The sequence below is a fragment of the Arachis hypogaea genome, chromosome 16 (assembly GCF_003086295.3).
Source record: "Arachis hypogaea cultivar Tifrunner chromosome 16, arahy.Tifrunner.gnm2.J5K5, whole genome shotgun sequence".
Taxonomy (NCBI): domain Eukaryota; kingdom Viridiplantae; phylum Streptophyta; class Magnoliopsida; order Fabales; family Fabaceae; genus Arachis; species Arachis hypogaea.
The window spans coordinates 27616408-27634804 of NC_092051.1; the positions used below are offsets into that span (position 1 = coordinate 27616408).

At 31.9% G+C, this 18397-nt stretch overlaps 4 protein-coding genes across 4 annotated transcripts; 2 read left to right on the forward strand and 2 right to left on the reverse strand.

Annotated features, from left to right (window-relative positions):
- The first annotated feature begins 523 nt into the window (after nucleotides 1-523).
- On the forward strand, nucleotides 524-5831 carry LOC112758739 (casein kinase 1-like protein 9). Its single transcript, XM_025807470.2, has 14 exons — nucleotides 524-1327; nucleotides 1417-1457; nucleotides 2054-2123; nucleotides 2403-2551; nucleotides 2638-2733; nucleotides 2926-2996; nucleotides 3451-3512; nucleotides 3632-3695; nucleotides 3823-3907; nucleotides 4100-4226; nucleotides 4349-4425; nucleotides 4506-4590; nucleotides 4846-4970; nucleotides 5199-5831. The coding sequence occupies exons 1-14, from the start codon at nucleotides 1252-1254 to the stop codon at nucleotides 5466-5468; spliced, it is 1398 nt and encodes a 465-aa protein (XP_025663255.1). The 5' UTR covers nucleotides 524-1251; the 3' UTR covers nucleotides 5469-5831.
- Nucleotides 5832-6072: 241 nt separating this feature from the next.
- LOC112758740 (vacuolar protein sorting-associated protein 2 homolog 3) lies at nucleotides 6073-9487 on the reverse strand. Its single transcript, XM_025807471.3, has 11 exons — nucleotides 9218-9487; nucleotides 9084-9128; nucleotides 8858-8892; nucleotides 8717-8767; nucleotides 8388-8492; nucleotides 8214-8285; nucleotides 7596-7667; nucleotides 7406-7486; nucleotides 6717-6752; nucleotides 6583-6638; nucleotides 6073-6436 (listed from the first exon to the last, which is right to left on the reverse strand). The coding sequence occupies exons 1-11, from the start codon at nucleotides 9249-9251 to the stop codon at nucleotides 6385-6387; spliced, it is 639 nt and encodes a 212-aa protein (XP_025663256.1). The 5' UTR covers nucleotides 9252-9487; the 3' UTR covers nucleotides 6073-6384.
- A 3236-nt stretch (nucleotides 9488-12723) lies between these two features.
- On the forward strand, nucleotides 12724-14567 carry LOC112754062 (uncharacterized). The gene has a single exon (XM_025801657.3). It carries the CDS (start codon nucleotides 12981-12983, stop codon nucleotides 14382-14384), a length of 1404 nt encoding a protein of 467 aa, XP_025657442.1. The 5' UTR covers nucleotides 12724-12980; the 3' UTR covers nucleotides 14385-14567.
- An 8-nt stretch (nucleotides 14568-14575) lies between these two features.
- LOC112754063 (uncharacterized) lies at nucleotides 14576-17335 on the reverse strand. The gene is made up of 4 exons (XM_025801659.3): nucleotides 16956-17335; nucleotides 16746-16849; nucleotides 15423-15531; nucleotides 14576-15226 (listed from the first exon to the last, which is right to left on the reverse strand). The coding sequence occupies exons 1-4, from the start codon at nucleotides 17017-17019 to the stop codon at nucleotides 14712-14714; spliced, it is 792 nt and encodes a 263-aa protein (XP_025657444.1). The 5' UTR covers nucleotides 17020-17335; the 3' UTR covers nucleotides 14576-14711.
- Nucleotides 17336-18397: the final 1062 nt, after the last annotated feature.

Below are 18397 nucleotides of genomic sequence, written 5' to 3' on the forward strand. Positions count from 1 at the left end.
TTATTTGCAAGCATAATTAAAAAAATGAGATATTATTATCCTTAAAATTTGGTAATTTTTCGTTGAGTATATATATATATATATATATATATATATATATATATATATATATATATATATATATATATATATTGTAATTTTTTTGTTAACAACTAATAAAATTAAAAAATATATAAAAAATATATACTAAGAAAAAAATTACCAAATTTTATGAATAATAATATCTTATTTTTTTAATTATGTTTGTAAAAAATCAAATCAAAATTTAATCTTTAAGGTATTTTTGAAAATATATATTTACTGTTGGATATTATTGTTGTGTTTTTAAATTATTTAAATACATTTTTATTGATAGTGAAATTTAGGTGCATTTTTGTGAGCGTTTGAATAATTTGGGAAATTTTTGATGGTTTTTTAATTAATTTTTTTATTTAATATAAAAGTTCAATTCAATTAAAAACTTTTAAAAATTTTAATTAAAAAGTTTTGCTAAAACTAAAAGATGCCAAAAAGTAACTAATGCAGAAAAGAATTACAACCAAAACACAGCAAGGGTTATACTGTTATAGTATAATACATTCTCTCTCACATGCTTTCTACTTCTCATCTTTCTCTTTCTCTCTCTCCTCTCTCTCCAAAACCTTTTTGATTTGGTGGAATTTCACCTTTTACTTTTGTTCCTACCTGATTGATCCTCATTCCTCAATCTCCTCCTGTTGCTCTTTCGTTATCATCTTTAGTTTTCTCAAAACTTTCAATTTTTAGTGTTGTTTCCGATACTCATTTCCTTAAATTTTATGAGGTCAATGCGGTCCTCTTCTTCGCTGGAAATTAGGGCTTCAATTTTTGGTTTGGGCTGATTTTTTTTTTTCTTTTTGGCGCAAAAGGAATGTAGTTGGAGAGGGTGGTGTTGTAAGGAGATTTCATCTTCATTTTTTGGGGGTGATGTCGCAATTTTCCTTGTAAATTTTGCTCCTTTTGATCTTTACCCTTTTCCCGGATTCGCACCACACATTGATTTTGGGGCTGATTGGAGGCATAGAGTGGGAAATCTCTTTGGATTCGAGTGGATTAGTGAATCAAGTTTGGGACTTTAACCCCTTAATCAGGTGAATCCGTGGAACAATAAGCAGGAGTTTGGTTCTATTTGAGGTTTTGTGCAGAAAATAGGTGCTGAACTGAGCACAAATCTGAGAGTAGAAAGGTTTGTTATAGTTGGTCGGAGAGGGTGTATTGAGGGCAATTTTCACGATGGATCATGTCATTGCTGGGAAGTTCAAACTTGGGAGGAAAATTGGGAGTGGTTCTTTTGGGGAGCTTTATATAGGTATCTTTATCTTTATGTTTCCTCTTTTTGTTATTTGTGCACTGCACTTTTATTTATTGACTAACAAGTTCCTTGTTTTTCTGTGGCAGCTGTTAATGTACAAACTGGGGAGGAGGTTGCAGTCAAGCTGGTATGTTAGGTTCTCTGTAAGGATATATAATCCTTGTTATGCCCCTGGATGAGCAAAAAAATGATTAATCATTCAATTATGTTATGATATATCTGGTGATCGGTTAATGGCTAGTGTTTATGATTGCATTTGTAGTATCTCAAAGGTGTATGAAGGCTTTGATCAACTAAAATGCTTTGATTCACACTTTGGAGCTTGTTTTCTGTAGGGGTTTAGATGTAATTTTCCCATTATATAGAAGTACTTTATATCGATACTATGGGAGTTAGTTCTAGTCAGGATTCATGACTTTTGAGATATTTTATTGCTAAACAGCTAAAGAACTTAACATTAAAAAAGGGGAAATTTCAGCTGTCTTCTGTTTACAATTAATTTAGGACAATAGTTGGAGCAGTACTTATTAAGGTTGCATAGAATTGATAGGATCTGAGGTATGAAGTGGCATATGAAATGAAATGACACATTATAGCTTTATGGATGCATGCTTATTTTTTCTTCAATTTTTACATGCCATTTTGTTCATTGTACTTCGTGTTTTGATTCTTTATAGTAGTGTAATTCTTGGCGATAACTTTCTACCCCCCAAAATTTTCCAGGAATCTGTGAAGACAAAGCATCCACAGCTTCATTATGAATCAAAATTATATATGCTTCTTCAAGGAGGGAGTAAGTATATATATATGTCTATTTCTTTTCAGCATTCTCTGTGCTAAAAGACTTAGGTACTACCTAATAGAAAATTTTCACTTGAAAAATGGTTTCTGCTTTCTCGAGTTTGAAATTTTAAAATGATTGTTGTCCAGAATCTTCTGGTCTTAATGTAGTCAAAAGTATGAGATTGAAATCATGCATTTATATTAAAATTAAATAATTAGGACTTCAAGTTTATCAGAAAACAATCAAGATGTATTCCTTTGAGTAATCCAATTTGGTTCCTTATTGAAGCTGGGATTCCCCACCTAAAATGGTTTGGAGTTGAAGGAGACTACAACATTATGGCTATTGACCTTCTTGGACCAAGTTTGGAAGATTTATTCAATTATTGCAACAGGAAGTTTACACTGAAGACAGTGTTAATGCTTGCTGATCAATTAGTAAGTCTACATGTCAACTATTATAATCAAATAATGCACATCAAACACCAATTCTAATATTTTATTTGCTTCATATTATTTTTCAGCTTAATAGGGTTGAATATATGCATTCAAGGGGCTTCCTTCACCGTGACATAAAGCCAGACAATTTTCTAATGGGTCTGGGACGTAAAGCAAACCAGGTATGTTATCTTGTTGAAGATGCTCTCTTTCAAAAAAAAAAAAAAACTTATGCTTCTCTTTCTTATATCCCTTTAATCATTTTGGAGGGTTTTGGTTGATATTTTTATTGTTGTTCATATGAATGATTGCTACTTGTTGTTTTTTGTTTGGTTGTTATTCTCACCTGTGTCATGCTGGGTATCTCATGTCAGGTATACATCATTGACTATGGCCTTGCAAAAAAATACAGGGATCTCCAGACTCATAGGCACATACCATACAGGTAAACTTTGTCATCTTTATTCCAAGATATTAAGGTGGACTTTTTATTTTCTTAACTCATTTTGTAGGATGCAACACTTTCGGAGCAACCCAACTTCATCCTGCCTTATTGTTTGCACTACTTCTCGTTGGATTTAGGCATTTTTTTTAGATATTATTCCATTTTTAGTGGACCATCTACACATAAATGTAATTATAGTATTATATTCATAAAGATGATGATAATAATTTCATCACTCTAAATACCATAAATACCATACATGAGAAAAATGGTTTTGACCAATCATATATAACTTGACTTTAAGATCTCAATTGCCTTGTATCCATTTTGTCATGATGATACTGAATACTTCCAAAGATGTTTCTTTCAGTTCCATCTTCGTTATAATTCTATTTCTTTGTATGGTTAACAAGTTGCATCCTTTCTTCTGAAAATCTTTGTTCTTCTTGATTAGGGAGAACAAGAACCTCACAGGTACAGCTCGATATGCTAGTGTCAACACTCATCTCGGAATTGGTGAGTAAAGTTATGGTAGTCTTTTCCTTTTTTTGTTGATAACCAAAATCGAAAGGTAAATACTAAGTAATTACAGGTGAATATGTTCTCCTCTTAATTGTACTTAATTTTGCTGGCAGAGCAAAGCAGAAGGGATGATCTGGAATCTCTTGGTTATGTACTCATGTACTTCTTGAGAGGAAGGTTAGTCGGATGATTCTTAAAACACATCTACTTTACCTCCTACTGGATTCAGGTATCTTTATGCTAATATATATATATATATATATATATATATATATATATATATATTTGTTATACTACTTTTCAGTCTTCCTTGGCAAGGTCTGAAGGCTGGCACCAAAAAACAAAAATATGATAAAATCAGTGAGAAGAAGATATCAACTTCCATAGAGGTATTGTGACTAGCTGGATCTGTGAGGCCTCTGAAGAAATTTGATATTTCCTCTGGATCTTGAGTTTGATGCTTTGAATTTGGTTCAAAGTTTGCATAACTTGCAGTTATTCACTCTTCTGTTTTCTGTTCTTATCGGTTCCCAATTTTGCTGATCATTTTTTCGTTGCTAACTTTTGTGCTTCTATGACAGTCACTCTGCAAAAACTACCCCTCAGAGTTTGTATCGTATTTCCACTACTGCCGAGCACTGCGGTTTGAGGATAAGCCAGACTATTCGTACTTAAAGAGGCTTTTTAGAGATTTATTTATAAGAGAAGGTATGTGACCCATCATCTCTTGCACTGACATTTTTCGGAAATTAAGTGTGCTCAATTATTGCATCTTGGTCTAAATGCATGGGCATTCTTTGATCTTTATGATTTGGATATTGTTACTGCAGGCTATCAATTCGACTATGTTTTTGACTGGACCATATTGAAATATCCACAAATTGGTGGCAGCTCTAGAGGAGGGCGGGTTAGTACTATCATATCTGTGTATTTGGATTTTGTTTCGGATGGTGACTGGTTGCATACTGAGGTTGTTTCTCATAACAGCATGGCAATGTCACTGCCACCAATGCCAATGGCAAGGCTGCGATGAATGTGGGACCATCTGTTCAAAAGCCAGAAAAGATCTCAGGTCTGCACTTTTTCAGTCAAATAAGAATGAAATTTTTTGTCCTTCTAATTCTTCATAAGTCCAATCATGTGGTCAGGATTAAGGGAGTTTGAAGTATATGGTGTGACCTTTGTCAATTGAGTATCCGAAAATTATGGTTTAAAACATTTGACTATAATTATCATTTTCATTGCTTGCATCGATGCTGGTGAAGGTACCTACTTTCTCCAAAATTTCTTTTTAGTTAATATTTGGCCGTGCAATTGCTTCTTTCAGCTGGGAAAGAGGTTCGCGAGAGATTCACTGGTGGTGTTGAAGGTTTCTCCCGGAGGAACCCTAGTCCTCGCGCTGAGCACACTAAACATAGGACTTATGAAGACACAGGAGTACAAAAGGAGTTGGTAAGTGGTTTTTCTTCCAATATTTGGAGCCTATGAGTGTCATTCATTTGGAGATTTCTATTTAAGAGGAGCATTATGTTAAGCAACATCTGGGTGTTGATCTGAAGTTTACTGGCTCTATTTTTCTATTTTGTTAGTATATATGAGATTGATCAGTCTCCTGTGTTCATATTTGCTTATCTTTTCGGCGCAACTGTTAGTTTATTTTTTCTTTTTGTGTGTTACCAGCATCATGATCAAGAGAAAGGACGCAGTTCCTCTCGATATGGCAGTACTTCAAGAAAAGCCATTATCTCATCAACCCGGCCAAGTTCCTCGGGTGACCATACTGACGTTCGTACTGGCCGGCTGACCTCAGTGGCTAGCCGTCCATCTACTACACAGAGAGCTCAGCCTGTGTTTGAGAACAAACAAGCAACTTTCACACGCACCGGATCTACACGAGGTACACGTGACGATCCTCTGCGAAGCTTTGAGCTTCTCACTATCAGGAAGTAACCAAGCATATGCTGTTTAGTCTTGTCAAAAAAACATTGTCCAGATTCTAACACCTGAAGTGTTAAATCGGCTTTTATGCAAAAGAACATTCTCCAGCATTTGGGAATCATGTCCATGTATATTTTCTGAATTACCTTGAGTTCATAATCGACACATCCCTGTTATCATTTTCTGGATCAAGGTAGACTTTTTGCTGCCGCCCCAGATTGTCCTTCCAATGCTGTAACATGTTCCTAAACCTTCTCCCAAGAACTCAACAGGGGTTCTTTCCTTTTGCTCATTTTAACTATTATTAGAAAAAAATGTTAAATAGTTTATGATACACTATCATTTCTTTACAATGAGACTCAACACTTTCTGTTACTGTTGACACTTGCCCCCAATGTTGAGAGTATTTAATGACAAGCTATAATCTGCGTAAACTATCATGAGAAGATTGAAATGAAAATGAGAGAATGATGGCTCATACTGATTTACTTTGAGATACTTCACTTAAGGACAAGTTATGTGTTGCTAGTACATTAATACATTAAGAAATTATTTTGGTTACTTTTTGTTGGTCAAGTAGCACTAGTCATTAGACACTTGCAGATCATGTAACATATATCTTCTAAATTCTTTATTGTTCTTTATTAAACAATGTTTAAACGAACAATTGATTATATCATTACATATAATCCCTGATAAGCCACGTGTATATGAAAAAAAATGTTCAATTTCCACAACAATACAAGATTACCCTCAATAGCCTAAGGCATGAGTAAATTTGACAGGATTTTGCGTAACATAATATTAATTTCAAGGAGTTATGTACACACTAAATATATTATAGCTCTATATAACAGCTCAGGAAAGAATTCTAGTTCAGAACTTGGGAGTTCGGAGTATTTGAGCATCAAACAATCCAAGCAAAAAATTATGGGTTTCTAAGAGCTGCCAAACGCTTCTCAAGGTCATCGATGCCCGAGCTGCAATGACATCAAACCCCTTAGGTCAAACAAATTGGAAAAGAAAGAAACAACAAAGGAAATTGTGATTTATTCAAAAGAAAAAAAAAATCACATGATTCGTCCAGAATAACATGCTCTCCTTATCTGAAATTTAATTTAGATACCTGCTGACATTTTCTGTGTTCTTTGTTCGGACTCTCCCTTTGGGAGCTGCTGATAACTGTCAAAAGGTTACAAATTCAACGAAAGTTAACCAAAAACATTAGGAGTACATAGATTAATAACAGCTGATTCGTACCTGTGATGCAACATCCACTCCAATTTCGTCAAGGACCTGCAGAAACAGTTTAAATGAAGCAGTTTCTTTATCAAAAGCTAAATCAATCCTAAAATTATAAGTTGTTTCTTGCCCATCTAGACACGTGAATCAAAAACCGTTCCTTCTAAAATTCTTAAACAAACACACAAAGAATCACACAACAAGAAAAACTTTTTCTAGTAGTTGGGATCGGCTCAATGCAATGGTGCCTTGTCATAAACCACCAGAAGAAATCATAACTTGATCTATAAATATGGGAAATAGTTTCAAGGAAACATGAGAGCTAATAAGCTATGCCCTCTGCTTGATTTTTATCTTTTACTTTTTAAAAAAAGTGATGCGGGGCTATGAGGGAATCTTAAGCTTCCACTGATTAGTTCCCTAGTTATATCTCAACCAGATTAGGGATTACTTAAGTGTGCTATTGTGAGGCTGAAGTTTGTGTCCAACTCTGGATCTATGATTTTTAAGCACAGTTAATCCTTACGAATTGTGACACAAGATATATACATATACCTCCAAATAAATTGGCTTTTGTGGAAACAAATTGACCACGTTAAATATAACAGAGGTCCTCATTTATTTGAGAGATCAGGAAAAAAAATATCTCTTCAAACAGCAAGGGAAAAAGTCATAGAAATAAGCAATACAAGCTAATTGAAGGGTACCTGGTTTGTCAAATCTTCAGTCTCCTCTTCGGCTTCATCATTATCCAATGCATCATCTATGGTATCAGACATCATCTCAGTCTGCACACAAATCATATATCATTGAAGTAAAAACGGTGTGCAAACAAAAACAATGGTTCTCTGTTTTTCCCCACTTGGGAAGCAAACTAAGAGCAAAACATCATCTTACAGTCATATCCATCTGCGCTGATTGTCTCTGGAAGTCTTGTATAACTTTGGCTTGCTTGGCTGGTGCCATTTGCTGCAAAAGTATCTTATAACTTAGCACAGGGTTAAAAGATTAAAAAAGACCATAGAAATTTGTTTATGGACACCGCATTCACTAGTAACGTTATTACTGTTATTGCTTGTTGCTTTTCTTATGCTGCATTTTGGAATAGCCAAATTCTTAACCTTTCTTTTTGCAGAAGTTCCATTTCTTTTGTGTGTGCATGTGCAATGAGGGGAGGAAAGGAGGATCCACAATTTTCAGCCAAAAAAAATCTCATATTCATGACTATCATTGAACCTTCACTACTCATGAACCACACTGCACTCAGCCTTGTAAAAACTTGTTCTTTATTCCTTGAATAATGAATATACATCTAGCTAAGGCAAATTTATGCACACAATAACAATCTCAAAAGTTATGAGGACTTTGTCCTAAGATCATCCTTTACTCTGACTAAACCAAACAGAATGCTGATATCAATATCATGGTCCAATCCAGAAAAGAAAAAGAAAAAGGAACAAATATATGTTATATAAGGATAAGAAACACTTAAAAATATAAAATTGAAGGTGCTACCTTATTCATAGCTGCCATTGCCTTACTAGCTCCTTGCATACCAGCAGCAACAGAAGAATGGGCATGCATAGCCTGAATCAAAATCCCAACCACACCAAAGAGCATTAAACTGATAAACATCTCTACCTGCATAAACAACCATCCGAAAAAGAAACAAAGACATCAACAATCTACCTGTGTGTGAGTTGCTATGCCTCTCATCTGAGCTCGACTACCTTGAAGGTTAGCAATCTGCTGCCTAAGCCTTACCAACTGTCGAGCAAGAACTTTAGTTGCAGCCTGAATATTGCACAGGAAAAGAAGAATATATTAGCATGTTTGGCACAACAGATTATCTAGAGAGAAATAACAGTTTTTAATACTTTCAAAACTTTTGACAGGTGGTCTTTTAATATATAAGATGTTTCGAACCGAAAGTAAGCCAATTCGAACACATTCAGATCAACGTGACAGCTTCTCAAGTAATTATGCATAAGAAACCTATGAGAAAACGTGGATCATACCTCGTTTCCCGTCTTAGCAGTTCTCTTTATCTCAGCAAGAAGCTTCTTTTCCTAAAAACAGTAAGAAAGAAAAACATTAGAGATAATCCCAAAGTTCAGCAAGAAAATAATCAGTGATCAATGAATAACTGCTTCACATACTTCCAATTGTAATGCTCCAATTTCCCTCTCTATACCTGAAAAACATCACCAAAAATCAATCAATAAATAAATTCTAGGTAGCAGTGATATCACACCTCTCTGAATCAAATTCACACGAAATTCGAAGAGATATTTATATTTAGCATAATTGAGCAGATTTTTTTGTTCTATAGCATAAAAACTAGTTAGTTAATTAATTAATTAATTAATATACACACATATGTACCTCTGGTAGCAGTTGTCATTTCGCGTTTACTCTCGCGAAGAGCCTCTGCAAAAAAAGAAAAATACAATGAATGAAAGATGAAAATTGAGTGATAAGAAAAAAGATGAGGAGGGTAAAATCAGGTAGCTCAGAACCTTTAGCAGTGGGTTTCTTGGAGAAGATGTTCATGGCGAAAGGGTAAGGATGTAAATTACCAAAGAAAACCGTAATGAATTCCACGTAGGTCAAAGGAAATTGCAGAAGAGAAGGATCGAGGTAACTGCTGAGTTGATCGAACCTTAGATCGCTGTTTCTTTATATACTTTTCACGTCTACGGTACGGTCTCAGTTTCGCTCCTTTTTATTTATTTATTTATTTTTTTACATCAACAGAAACCGCGTTGGCGCGTTTACTAGCAGAGCATAAACAGCCTCTTTAGTTAATTTTAATTTATAATGAATTAAAATTTTAATAATAATATATTTCAATAATTATATTTTTTAACCCTAACATTAATATATTTTTAGCTACATTCTAAAATTAAAAAATATTTTTTATATATTTTTTTAAATAATTGTGTTTAAGTTGTGACAGTGTAAGTCTGCAAGATACCTAACCAATTCTTTTTTTTTTAAATATTTTTGACATGTATGACTTCGTTTAGTTTAAACAGTTTTTCTTGTGGCCCTTTTTTAATCGGACATGTTTCAAATTCGGAGTGGATTTTTTTGATAGAGAAAAAACTGAATAGTATTTTATTGTTCTCTTTTTTATATTTATTTTTCGTTCTATTTATAAAATTAATGGTAAAAGATTATATTTTATTTTTTCAAATATTGAAAAAATTGAGAGGATTTATTTTCTTTTAAACTTTACATTTTAAATGGTAGAGACAGAGAGAAAAAAAAGAAAAAGAATAAACTATTAAAATAAAAACTAATTTGTAGCAAGGTCCGAGACTAGTGAAAGTTTTGTAAGCCTCATAAAATCGTATTTCTGGGTTTGAGTCTCCATGAAAATAACAGAGGGGAACCCTTAAGTAGATTATCTTTGAGTGTCTGTGAGTGTCTAAGTTGTATGACCAAAAAAAAAAAGTTTGCACCATTGATAAAAATCCATGATGTACGGACGGATATGAGACAACCAAACATACGAATCTAAAATTTTTATAAAATAAAGAATACGATAAATATATAAAATATAAAATAGTTGTTAGATAAATTATAATTATAGTTTGTTATTTTATTAATATTAAAATATAAATTAATTTTTTTAGTTATTTTTAATAATTTTTAATTACTAAAGTATTAAAAATATTTTTTATTATAATAATTAATAATATATACTATTTTTAAATTCATTTTAAGAATACATATTAAGAATAAGACTAGAGGTATGTTCAAATATGTCTCGAAATTTTTTTTTATTTTTTATTAAGATACGATTAAACACATAAGACACACGTATCGAATGAGTATCGTGTCCGAAATATGTCTAACACGCAGACACAACAAATCAGAAAAATGTTCGCGCTTCATAGATAAATATAATCTTTTATTAATGATATAATATGATAAAAATAACAAAAAGTATTATATTTCTTTATAAGTAGTAAACTATTTTTATATCTAATAAATAATTTTACATTTAATCTGAATTTTTGTTACAATATTTAAATAACTATTTAAAAATATATAAAAAAAAAGAGCAAAATTTAATCCGTAAACTTTTTATTTTTTAAAAAATTTGGTCATTCATAATAATTTTTTATTCTTATTTTTTTAAAAATATTTGTCAAAAATTGTATTAAAATTTTATTTTTAATTTTTTTAAAAATATATATTTAATATTTAGTTATTTTTTGTCACATTTTTATTTTTGTGAGAGTTTATTTGTTGTTTATATTTTTTCAAATTGTTTTTATTAACAACATAAACTTTTAAATACTATTTTGATAGTTTAGCTGCTTCAAAAAAAAAAAAAAAACAAATAAAAAGGAGCTTGCAGTTGTAGGTTGGTACAGGATGTAGAGAAAGAGAGTTAGTTTGACCAGGTTAGATGAGATGAAAATGACATTTTATATATTTAATTATTTATAGGATAAAGAAAAGGCAAAATCATGAACCCAAAAAAAAAGGGTAAATTAAGTAGGTATATTTTAAAAAATATTATACACGGAAATATTATGAGTATTGTAAAAAATGTGTTTGTTTAGTAATTTAAATAGTTGTTAATTGTTTTTTCATATTTCTAACGTTAAATTATTAAATATGTTTATTCATTATATATATTTTTGGAAATAAATTTTTTACTTTTAAAATACTCCCAATATCAATAAAAGGAAAATCTCTTTAATAAAAAAAAAGGATATAATAATAATTTATATGTTAATCCTTATACTTTTAACATGAAAATACCAAATTCCTATTTTTTGGGATGAGAATTAAAAACTTTAAATTTTTTACAATAAATTTTTTTGGAATAAGTTATTTTTAAGAATATATTTTAAAATTTCAAGCAAATGTGAAAATAATATATTTTTATGAATAATTTTCGAAAAAGTAATTAAAATCGATTGAACCAAACACATCCTAACAGATACTACTCAAAGTTGATTAATTAAATAGAGTTAAACGTAATTAGAACACACATTAGTATTTTCCCTAATTAAAAAAAAAAAAACTGATTAGAAATTTAGAATTTAGATTATCTGCTACCAATTAATCATAGGAAACTTATCTAAGGACAAATGTTGATCTCAGATGATAAGTAATTGGTTGAATTATTATAAAAAGAAACGAATTTTGGAACCATGTACTGTCCAATGTGCAGTATCCACAAAGCTTGAAATGGAATAACCTAAAAGCTCAAGGCAACAATGTTATATGTATCAGAATTGAATAAGTTGGACGATAATTGTTTGTAGAAACTGACACGTTAATGTACAATTCTGACCCTTGTCTCATTGGGATGGAAATCAGAGTCAATTCCCTCTTACAAAGTTACCAACCTCCTGCCCCTGCAGCACTATTTCCCCTTTCTTACTTAACAATATTACATGTTAAAATGTTAATTATTTTTCAGGTGACTTTTTTAATTTTTATTGATATGTATTTAGTTAATTAGATTTGAGTAATTTGTTTGGTGTTTTGTTCACGGCATCTGAGGCAGCTAGTTTTGGAATCTGTTAGTGATACTTATTGTGTTCTCTTCTCTTCCCTTAAATTGCAACTGCCTTCTGGTTCTGTTATGAATATTTGAAACTGTACTAGCATGCTAATTACTATTCTGTCCTAGTTTACTTTTTACTTTTCTTGTTGTACCTACCTAACGATTCTGTTTCGTACGTTGGTATTGTTTGATTGATGGTTTAGGAGGATATAAAATCATAAATGAATGAATATAATCATGTTAGCATCACATAATGATGATGAGAGAATAAGGACAAAAGAGAGGAGAGAGTAGTAGGTAATAGGGAGTAGGTGGGGCTATGTATTTTCATGCGGGAACCCTAATAAAAAAGCCTAAGACTGAGGAAACGGATTTATACAGTAACAGTATCTCTATCCCACAGTACACTTGTTATGATAGGCAATGGCATCATTTGTTAATACTCCATGGCTCACAGTCACAATACAAAGATGTAATTAAGTTAAAAAGAAAGTAATGGAAGGGTTTTCCCCTAGGCACCACCCAACCACTAGCCGTATAGTTTTGTCTGCTTCACACTACACTACTTTTCTTTTTCTTCTGCATGCTGCTCGTTGCTCTTTTTCACCCTTGTAGCGCAACATTCTCTGCTCCTTCCCCTCCTCTCTCTTCTCAACATACTCCCTATTTATTACCCTTTCAAATCACAACATCACATCACATTTTTCTCTTCTTCTTCTTCTTCATCTCCATTCCAAATTCCCAAAATGCCCTCTTCTTTCCAACTCTTCTTAACATTCTTCTTCTCCATCCTTCTCCTCTCTCACCAACAGCCTCCATTGAACCCACATGAGCAAGAATCTCTCTACAAAGTCCTTCACTCCATCAACCCCACCATTCCATGGCGCACTCTCTTCCCTTCTCACGACTTCTGCATTTCCCCACCACACGGCATTCTCTGCGACTACGACGACTCCCAAAACGACACCGTTTCGTTTTCACACCTCCTTCAGCTCAGCTTCGGCTACGTCTCCGATGAATCTTCAAACCCACCTTGTTCCGATAACGCCACCCTCAACTCTCTTCTCTTCACTTCATTTCCATTCCTTCAAAAACTCTTCTTTTACAACTGCTTCAACGCTTCATCACTCGTTATTTCCACTCCACAAACGCTTCCTTTCTCTTTCGCTTTCTCTTCAACTCTTCAAGAACTCGTTTTCATCGATAACCCTTCTCTTGTTATGCCTATCGCCGATATTCTTCTCCAAAACTTCACCAGCCTCAGAAGGCTTGTTCTGGTTAACAATGGCTTCCACGGTGAACTTCCAGAAACCGTTGGCTCTTTTGTTAACTTGGAAGAGGTTACTTTATCGGGTAACAACCTAAGCGGCGAGGTTCCAACAAGCTTGGGAACGCTGGAGAAGCTCAAGGTTCTTGATCTCAGCCACAACGACTTCCATGGTTGCGTACCCGAGAGTTTCGGTGATGGAAAATTCATGGAGATGGTGAAACTTGACCTGAGCCATAATGGATTTGGTTGTAGGGTCCCAGAGAGTCTTGGGCACTTGCAAAGTTTGGAGCTTTTGGACCTAAGCTTCAACAAATTCGGAAACTTTGGGGTCCCTTTGTTTTTGGGAAAGGTTCCAACTTTGAAGGAGGTGTACCTGAGTGGGAATAATCTTGGAGGGGTGATTCCGGAAATATGGGAAAATCTTGGGGGTATTAGAGGAATTGGGTTTTCTATGATGGGCCTTGTTGGGGAGATACCTGCATCAATGGGGGTTTATCTGAAGAATCTGACATACCTAGGGCTTGATAACAACATGCTTGTGGGGCCCGTACCTGAGGAGTTTGGGCTTTTGGATTGTGCAGATGAGATCAACTTGGAGAACAACAACTTGAGTGGTAAGGTTCCAGCTTCAATTAGAGTTGTTGGGGAGAAGCTTAAGCTGAAAGGGAACACACAACTTTGTGTTGATGATAGGTTGATGAGATGTGATAATGGTGAAAGGTGTGGCTTGTTGAGTCAAATGAAGCTATGCAACAAAGCTGATAATGATATTCTTGATGCTGCTGCTTTCCTTTTGAGTAGTGCTTGTGGGGTTTCTTCTTTTGATCCTCTTGTCTTGTTCTTTTCTCTATTGGGGTTTGTTTTTTGTTTGTATTTGTAGGAATGTGACACTTCATCATCATGGTTATACATACTGAGAATAGGCCTAACTTGTAACTTCAAAGTCTCTAACAACATTGGAGCAGCAAATTTCTTTTTGGACGTTAAAAATCAGAAAGCAAAAGTTGCATGTTTTTTAGTAGTCAAGGAGAAAGAAGAAGAGGAAAAGCATGCATTTACATTATTAGTAGTTGTAATTAGCACATTAATCAGTATCATTAACTTATATTACAATTTTGAAGATAGAGTTCTGAGTTCTAACTTCAATTCTCAATTTACAGAACACTCTATAGTAGCTAAAGCCTTTGTAGTAGAAAGAATTGTTACACTAATTTGTCCAGAGGATTTTGTCAGATCCCCTTTGAGTTTGATGTCCATCTTGGTCTTGGTCTTGTTCTGACTCTGATTGATCTTCTTCAAAATGTCTATGTTTCTTTCTAGCTTTGTGGCCTGATCTAGAAGAGATTTCTTTGTTCAAAATTCTTTGTGCTCTTGATGATCTTGACTTGGTTGAGGTAGAACCAGCGTTGGAAGAAGCATCTTTAACTTTAGTGGAGCTAGTCCTTTTAAGTTTAGGAACATCTGGTAATAGGTTGTTCCTAGGTGGCTGCAAATTTAAGTCACTACTACAACCTTGGATTTGTTGTTGGATAGAGTCCATGTCATTTGATGGTTGCTCTGAGGAGCATTTGGAATTGGTGGATTCATTATTATTGCATGATGATGATTCCTTTGATTTGGATGACCTAGTTTTGGGATTCTTTGGCCTGTCTGATTTTTCCTTTGCATGAGATTCTCTCATGTTTCCCATTGATTGCCTCCTTGAACCTCTTTTTATTGAATCTGTCTCAAACGCAATTCTTTTTATATTATCATCAACATTTATTCATGTTTGATTAGTTTAAGCTTTTTTTATTCAAGTAAAAAGTGCGTGGCAAAAAATATTATATGCAAGCGAAATTAATATGTTAATTCATATTTAATTTATTATTAAATAATGCGTGAATTAAAAAAAGCGAAGGTGAATAGTAAAAGATACCGTCGGAGAGGCATTGGGATGAATTGTCATCTCCTTGGCTATGAATGTCTCCATGAAGACTTAGAGGTGCTGATGCTGAAAGTCCATGAACAGATTTAAACTCGTTCATCTGAAACAAACCCAAATGAATTTCCACATGCCTTTCTCAAATCATGAAAAACACACACACACACACATAAATATTAACTCAAATTACAAAAATCAGTACTATATCGTACTAATACTAAATATGTTTAACACTTTAAAAAAAATTGTGCATTTAATATCTAGAAGAGATACGTGTTAAGTTTATTAATTGAAATTCATTTTATAAAAGATATATATAAAATTTATGTTTTTAATATATTTATTAAAATAAATATTTAAAATTTTTTACGAATAATAATTTTAACATGTATATATAAAATTTTTGTTTTTATTTATTTATTTATTAAATTATTAAGCATGTTATTAGTCATATCATATGTTAGTATTAAGTCTACTTAAGATACAGCCAAATTAAGCATTAAGTAATTGAATAATCTTAAAACAAAGCTTTGTTTTATTTCCTACTAACAAACGATTTTTTTTTAAAAAGTTGGATTATTTAGAGTGAATTTATAAAAAATGACCTATATTATGTTTTATACGATGTTGTGTGCCTTTGTAAAATGTCAATGACGTTTTGTCTTTTCATAATTTTAAAAAGGAAACGTATAAGTAAACAATAAAAATATTAAATAACGTGAACAATAGATATATAGGATGTTTAATATATTAAGTGTGCAGATGATTATCTTAATATTAAGATTTAAGTAAGTAATTTAGGGTGTATGTGTTTTTATTTTATTGAGCTAATTTTAGAACACATTGTTCATAATAGTCATTGTCTACCTAACAAAATCTTTTTAAATAATATTTTTTTATAAAATATCAATAACGTTTTATTTTTTTATATTTAAAAAATATTTTTATTACAAAAAGATAAATGGTATTTTATCTTTTATAATTAAAAAAATATTTTTATTATAAAATAATAATGATATTTTGTGCTGCTATCACAACATTATAAAATATTAAAATAATTAAATATTATTGTATTTCACGTTAAAATTAATAATATATAAACAAATTAATCCTAAAATTTGTTATGGATTAAAGTTCTATTTAAAAAATTGTTGTTCACTAATAAATTATAATATATCTAAGATAAAATTTTAACTGAACGAATGAATTAACTATTCAATTAACCAAAGTGAGTTTTTTTTTTTTTTTTTGGTTGACTAAAGGGAGTCTTTTAAAAGAAAGGTTTGAATATGATTTACAAAGAAAATAGGGAAGTACCCAGCTAGGATTATTTTCAGCCGAAGGACCCTGCCACCCGATGTGGGCCACATGCTTCACATCTGTGGGATGACCAATCTCAATTTCTTGTTCTTTATCACTTTCTGCAAATTAAACCTCATCATCAATAACTTATATACTTTAAATTATGAAAAATTCAAAAGGCAATTAGAAATATAATAATCAATTTACATGAAGGGCTTAACTTACCAAATATCTGAGAAATGAATCTAATCCCTCTTAGAATGCCCTTCACCTTGCAATTGTTGGACATGTTCAACAAAATCTTAAGCTTTGGAAATTAATTCTAATTTACACAAGTTGGTTGTAAATAATATGTACTTAGTGAAATGGAAGATAAGAATGCAACACTGAATGAGACCCACAAAGACACAATCATGAATTTCAACTAACGTTTTTTTTTTTTTTTTGCCCTTCCTTCTTAGTACTTGCAAGTTTCAAGTTATTGTTGTCCTATGATTCTCCTGACATTTGAAGAAATAGAAGAATTGTTTAAAATAATATTTAAGGCGCACACACACACTCTCTCTCTCTCTCTCTTAAACGAATAATGTCTATTAGGATAATGAGAAAAGGGTTCAAGTCCTAGTATCTTGGACACCAATTTTTCTGTTTAAAAAGCATACCCAATTTTAGTTTCATGAAATGTAGGGTAGTGGTTTGTTTGTTGATTCTATCCTTCAATTGAAACCTGAAGCTGGCCGAAATTTTAGGTGTGAAAATGAGAGTGACTGAATTTAGGAAGGTCCTAATAATAATAATCCTAATATGTTTTGTCTATAGAATGAAATTAATTAATTAATTAATTAATAGATTTTTTTTTTTTAGTTTACACCAGGGTATCCATCAGGCAGGAAGTTCAATGACTAATTTCTCGGGTATTACAGAGGTAAAGTGAGTGATCCTCCCAATCAAGCAAGTTTTATTGAGTATCGAATCTAAAAAGAATAATTAAGGGATACAGACCATCATCCATCTGTACTAATTTGGGTTGATAATTAATGGATTATTAGTGAGTGAGTATCAATGAATTTTTAAGAAGGGAAAAAAATCACAAGTTTCCACTTTTGTAAAAAATAATGAAAAATCGTATACTAAGTTTATTATTAAGATTATTCAAGATTTTTTTTTGGAAAGATAATTCAAGAACGTTAATGGAATCATTACCATTAATGTCGATGATAGATACTTCCTAAAAAAACCAAGCTTCGGTTATAGTAAGTAAAATAATAATGTATAAAATAATTTTATTTTTGTATTTAATACTTTTTTTATTCAATAAAAAAGTATTTAATAAAAAAAATTTGAACTTCTTTATTTAAAAAAAAAATCTTTTTTAAATACTAGAAAGATCATCGGATGATGTTGTTTTATTAAAAAAATATAGAAATATAATTATAATCACCATATAAGTAACATAAGAGTAAATTTTATTCAACAATAGGCACGATTTCAGTCACAAAAAAAAAAAAGGCACGATTTTTATAAGAATAAAATTCTACATCTAAGTTATAATTTAATCAAATTTAATTAAGTATTTTAAATTTATGTTCGCATATTTTTTTGATGGTGTGTCTTTTTTTTCTTCTTTTTCTTTTTTGTTATCTTTTTCTTTTGTTATTGTCATCACT

Excerpts from the sequence above, each read along its gene's own strand:
- LOC112754062 (XM_025801657.3), top strand. The coding sequence starts at position 12,981 with ATGCCCTCTTCTTTCCAACTCTTCTTAACATTCTTCTTCTCCATCCTT.
- LOC112758740 (XM_025807471.3), bottom strand. The coding sequence starts at position 9,251 with ATGAACATCTTCTCCAAGAAACCCACTGCTAAAG. Across the intron at positions 9,129-9,217 it reads CAAGAAACCCACTGCTAAAG|AGGCTCTTCGCGAGAGTAAA; the intron begins GTTCTGAGCTAC and ends CTTTTTTTGCAG. Across the intron at positions 8,893-9,083 it reads AATGACAACTGCTACCAGAG|GTATAGAGAGGGAAATTGGA; the intron begins GTACATATGTGT and ends GATGTTTTTCAG.
- LOC112754063 (XM_025801659.3), bottom strand. The coding sequence starts at position 17,019 with ATGTCCAACAATTGCAAGGTGAAGGGCATTCTAAGAGGGATTAGATTC. Across the intron at positions 16,850-16,955 it reads ATTCATTTCTCAGATATTTG|AAAGTGATAAAGAACAAGAA; the intron begins GTAAGTTAAGCC and ends TTTAATTTGCAG. Across the intron at positions 15,532-16,745 it reads CTGAAAATAATCCTAGCTGG|ATGAACGAGTTTAAATCTGT; the intron begins GTACTTCCCTAT and ends GGTTTGTTTCAG.
- LOC112758739 (XM_025807470.2), top strand. The coding sequence starts at position 1,252 with ATGGATCATGTCATTGCTGGGAAGTTCAAACTTGGGAGGAAAATTGGG. Across the intron at positions 3,696-3,822 it reads ATGTACTTCTTGAGAGGAAG|TCTTCCTTGGCAAGGTCTGA; the intron begins GTTAGTCGGATG and ends ACTACTTTTCAG. Across the intron at positions 3,908-4,099 it reads AGATATCAACTTCCATAGAG|TCACTCTGCAAAAACTACCC; the intron begins GTATTGTGACTA and ends CTTCTATGACAG.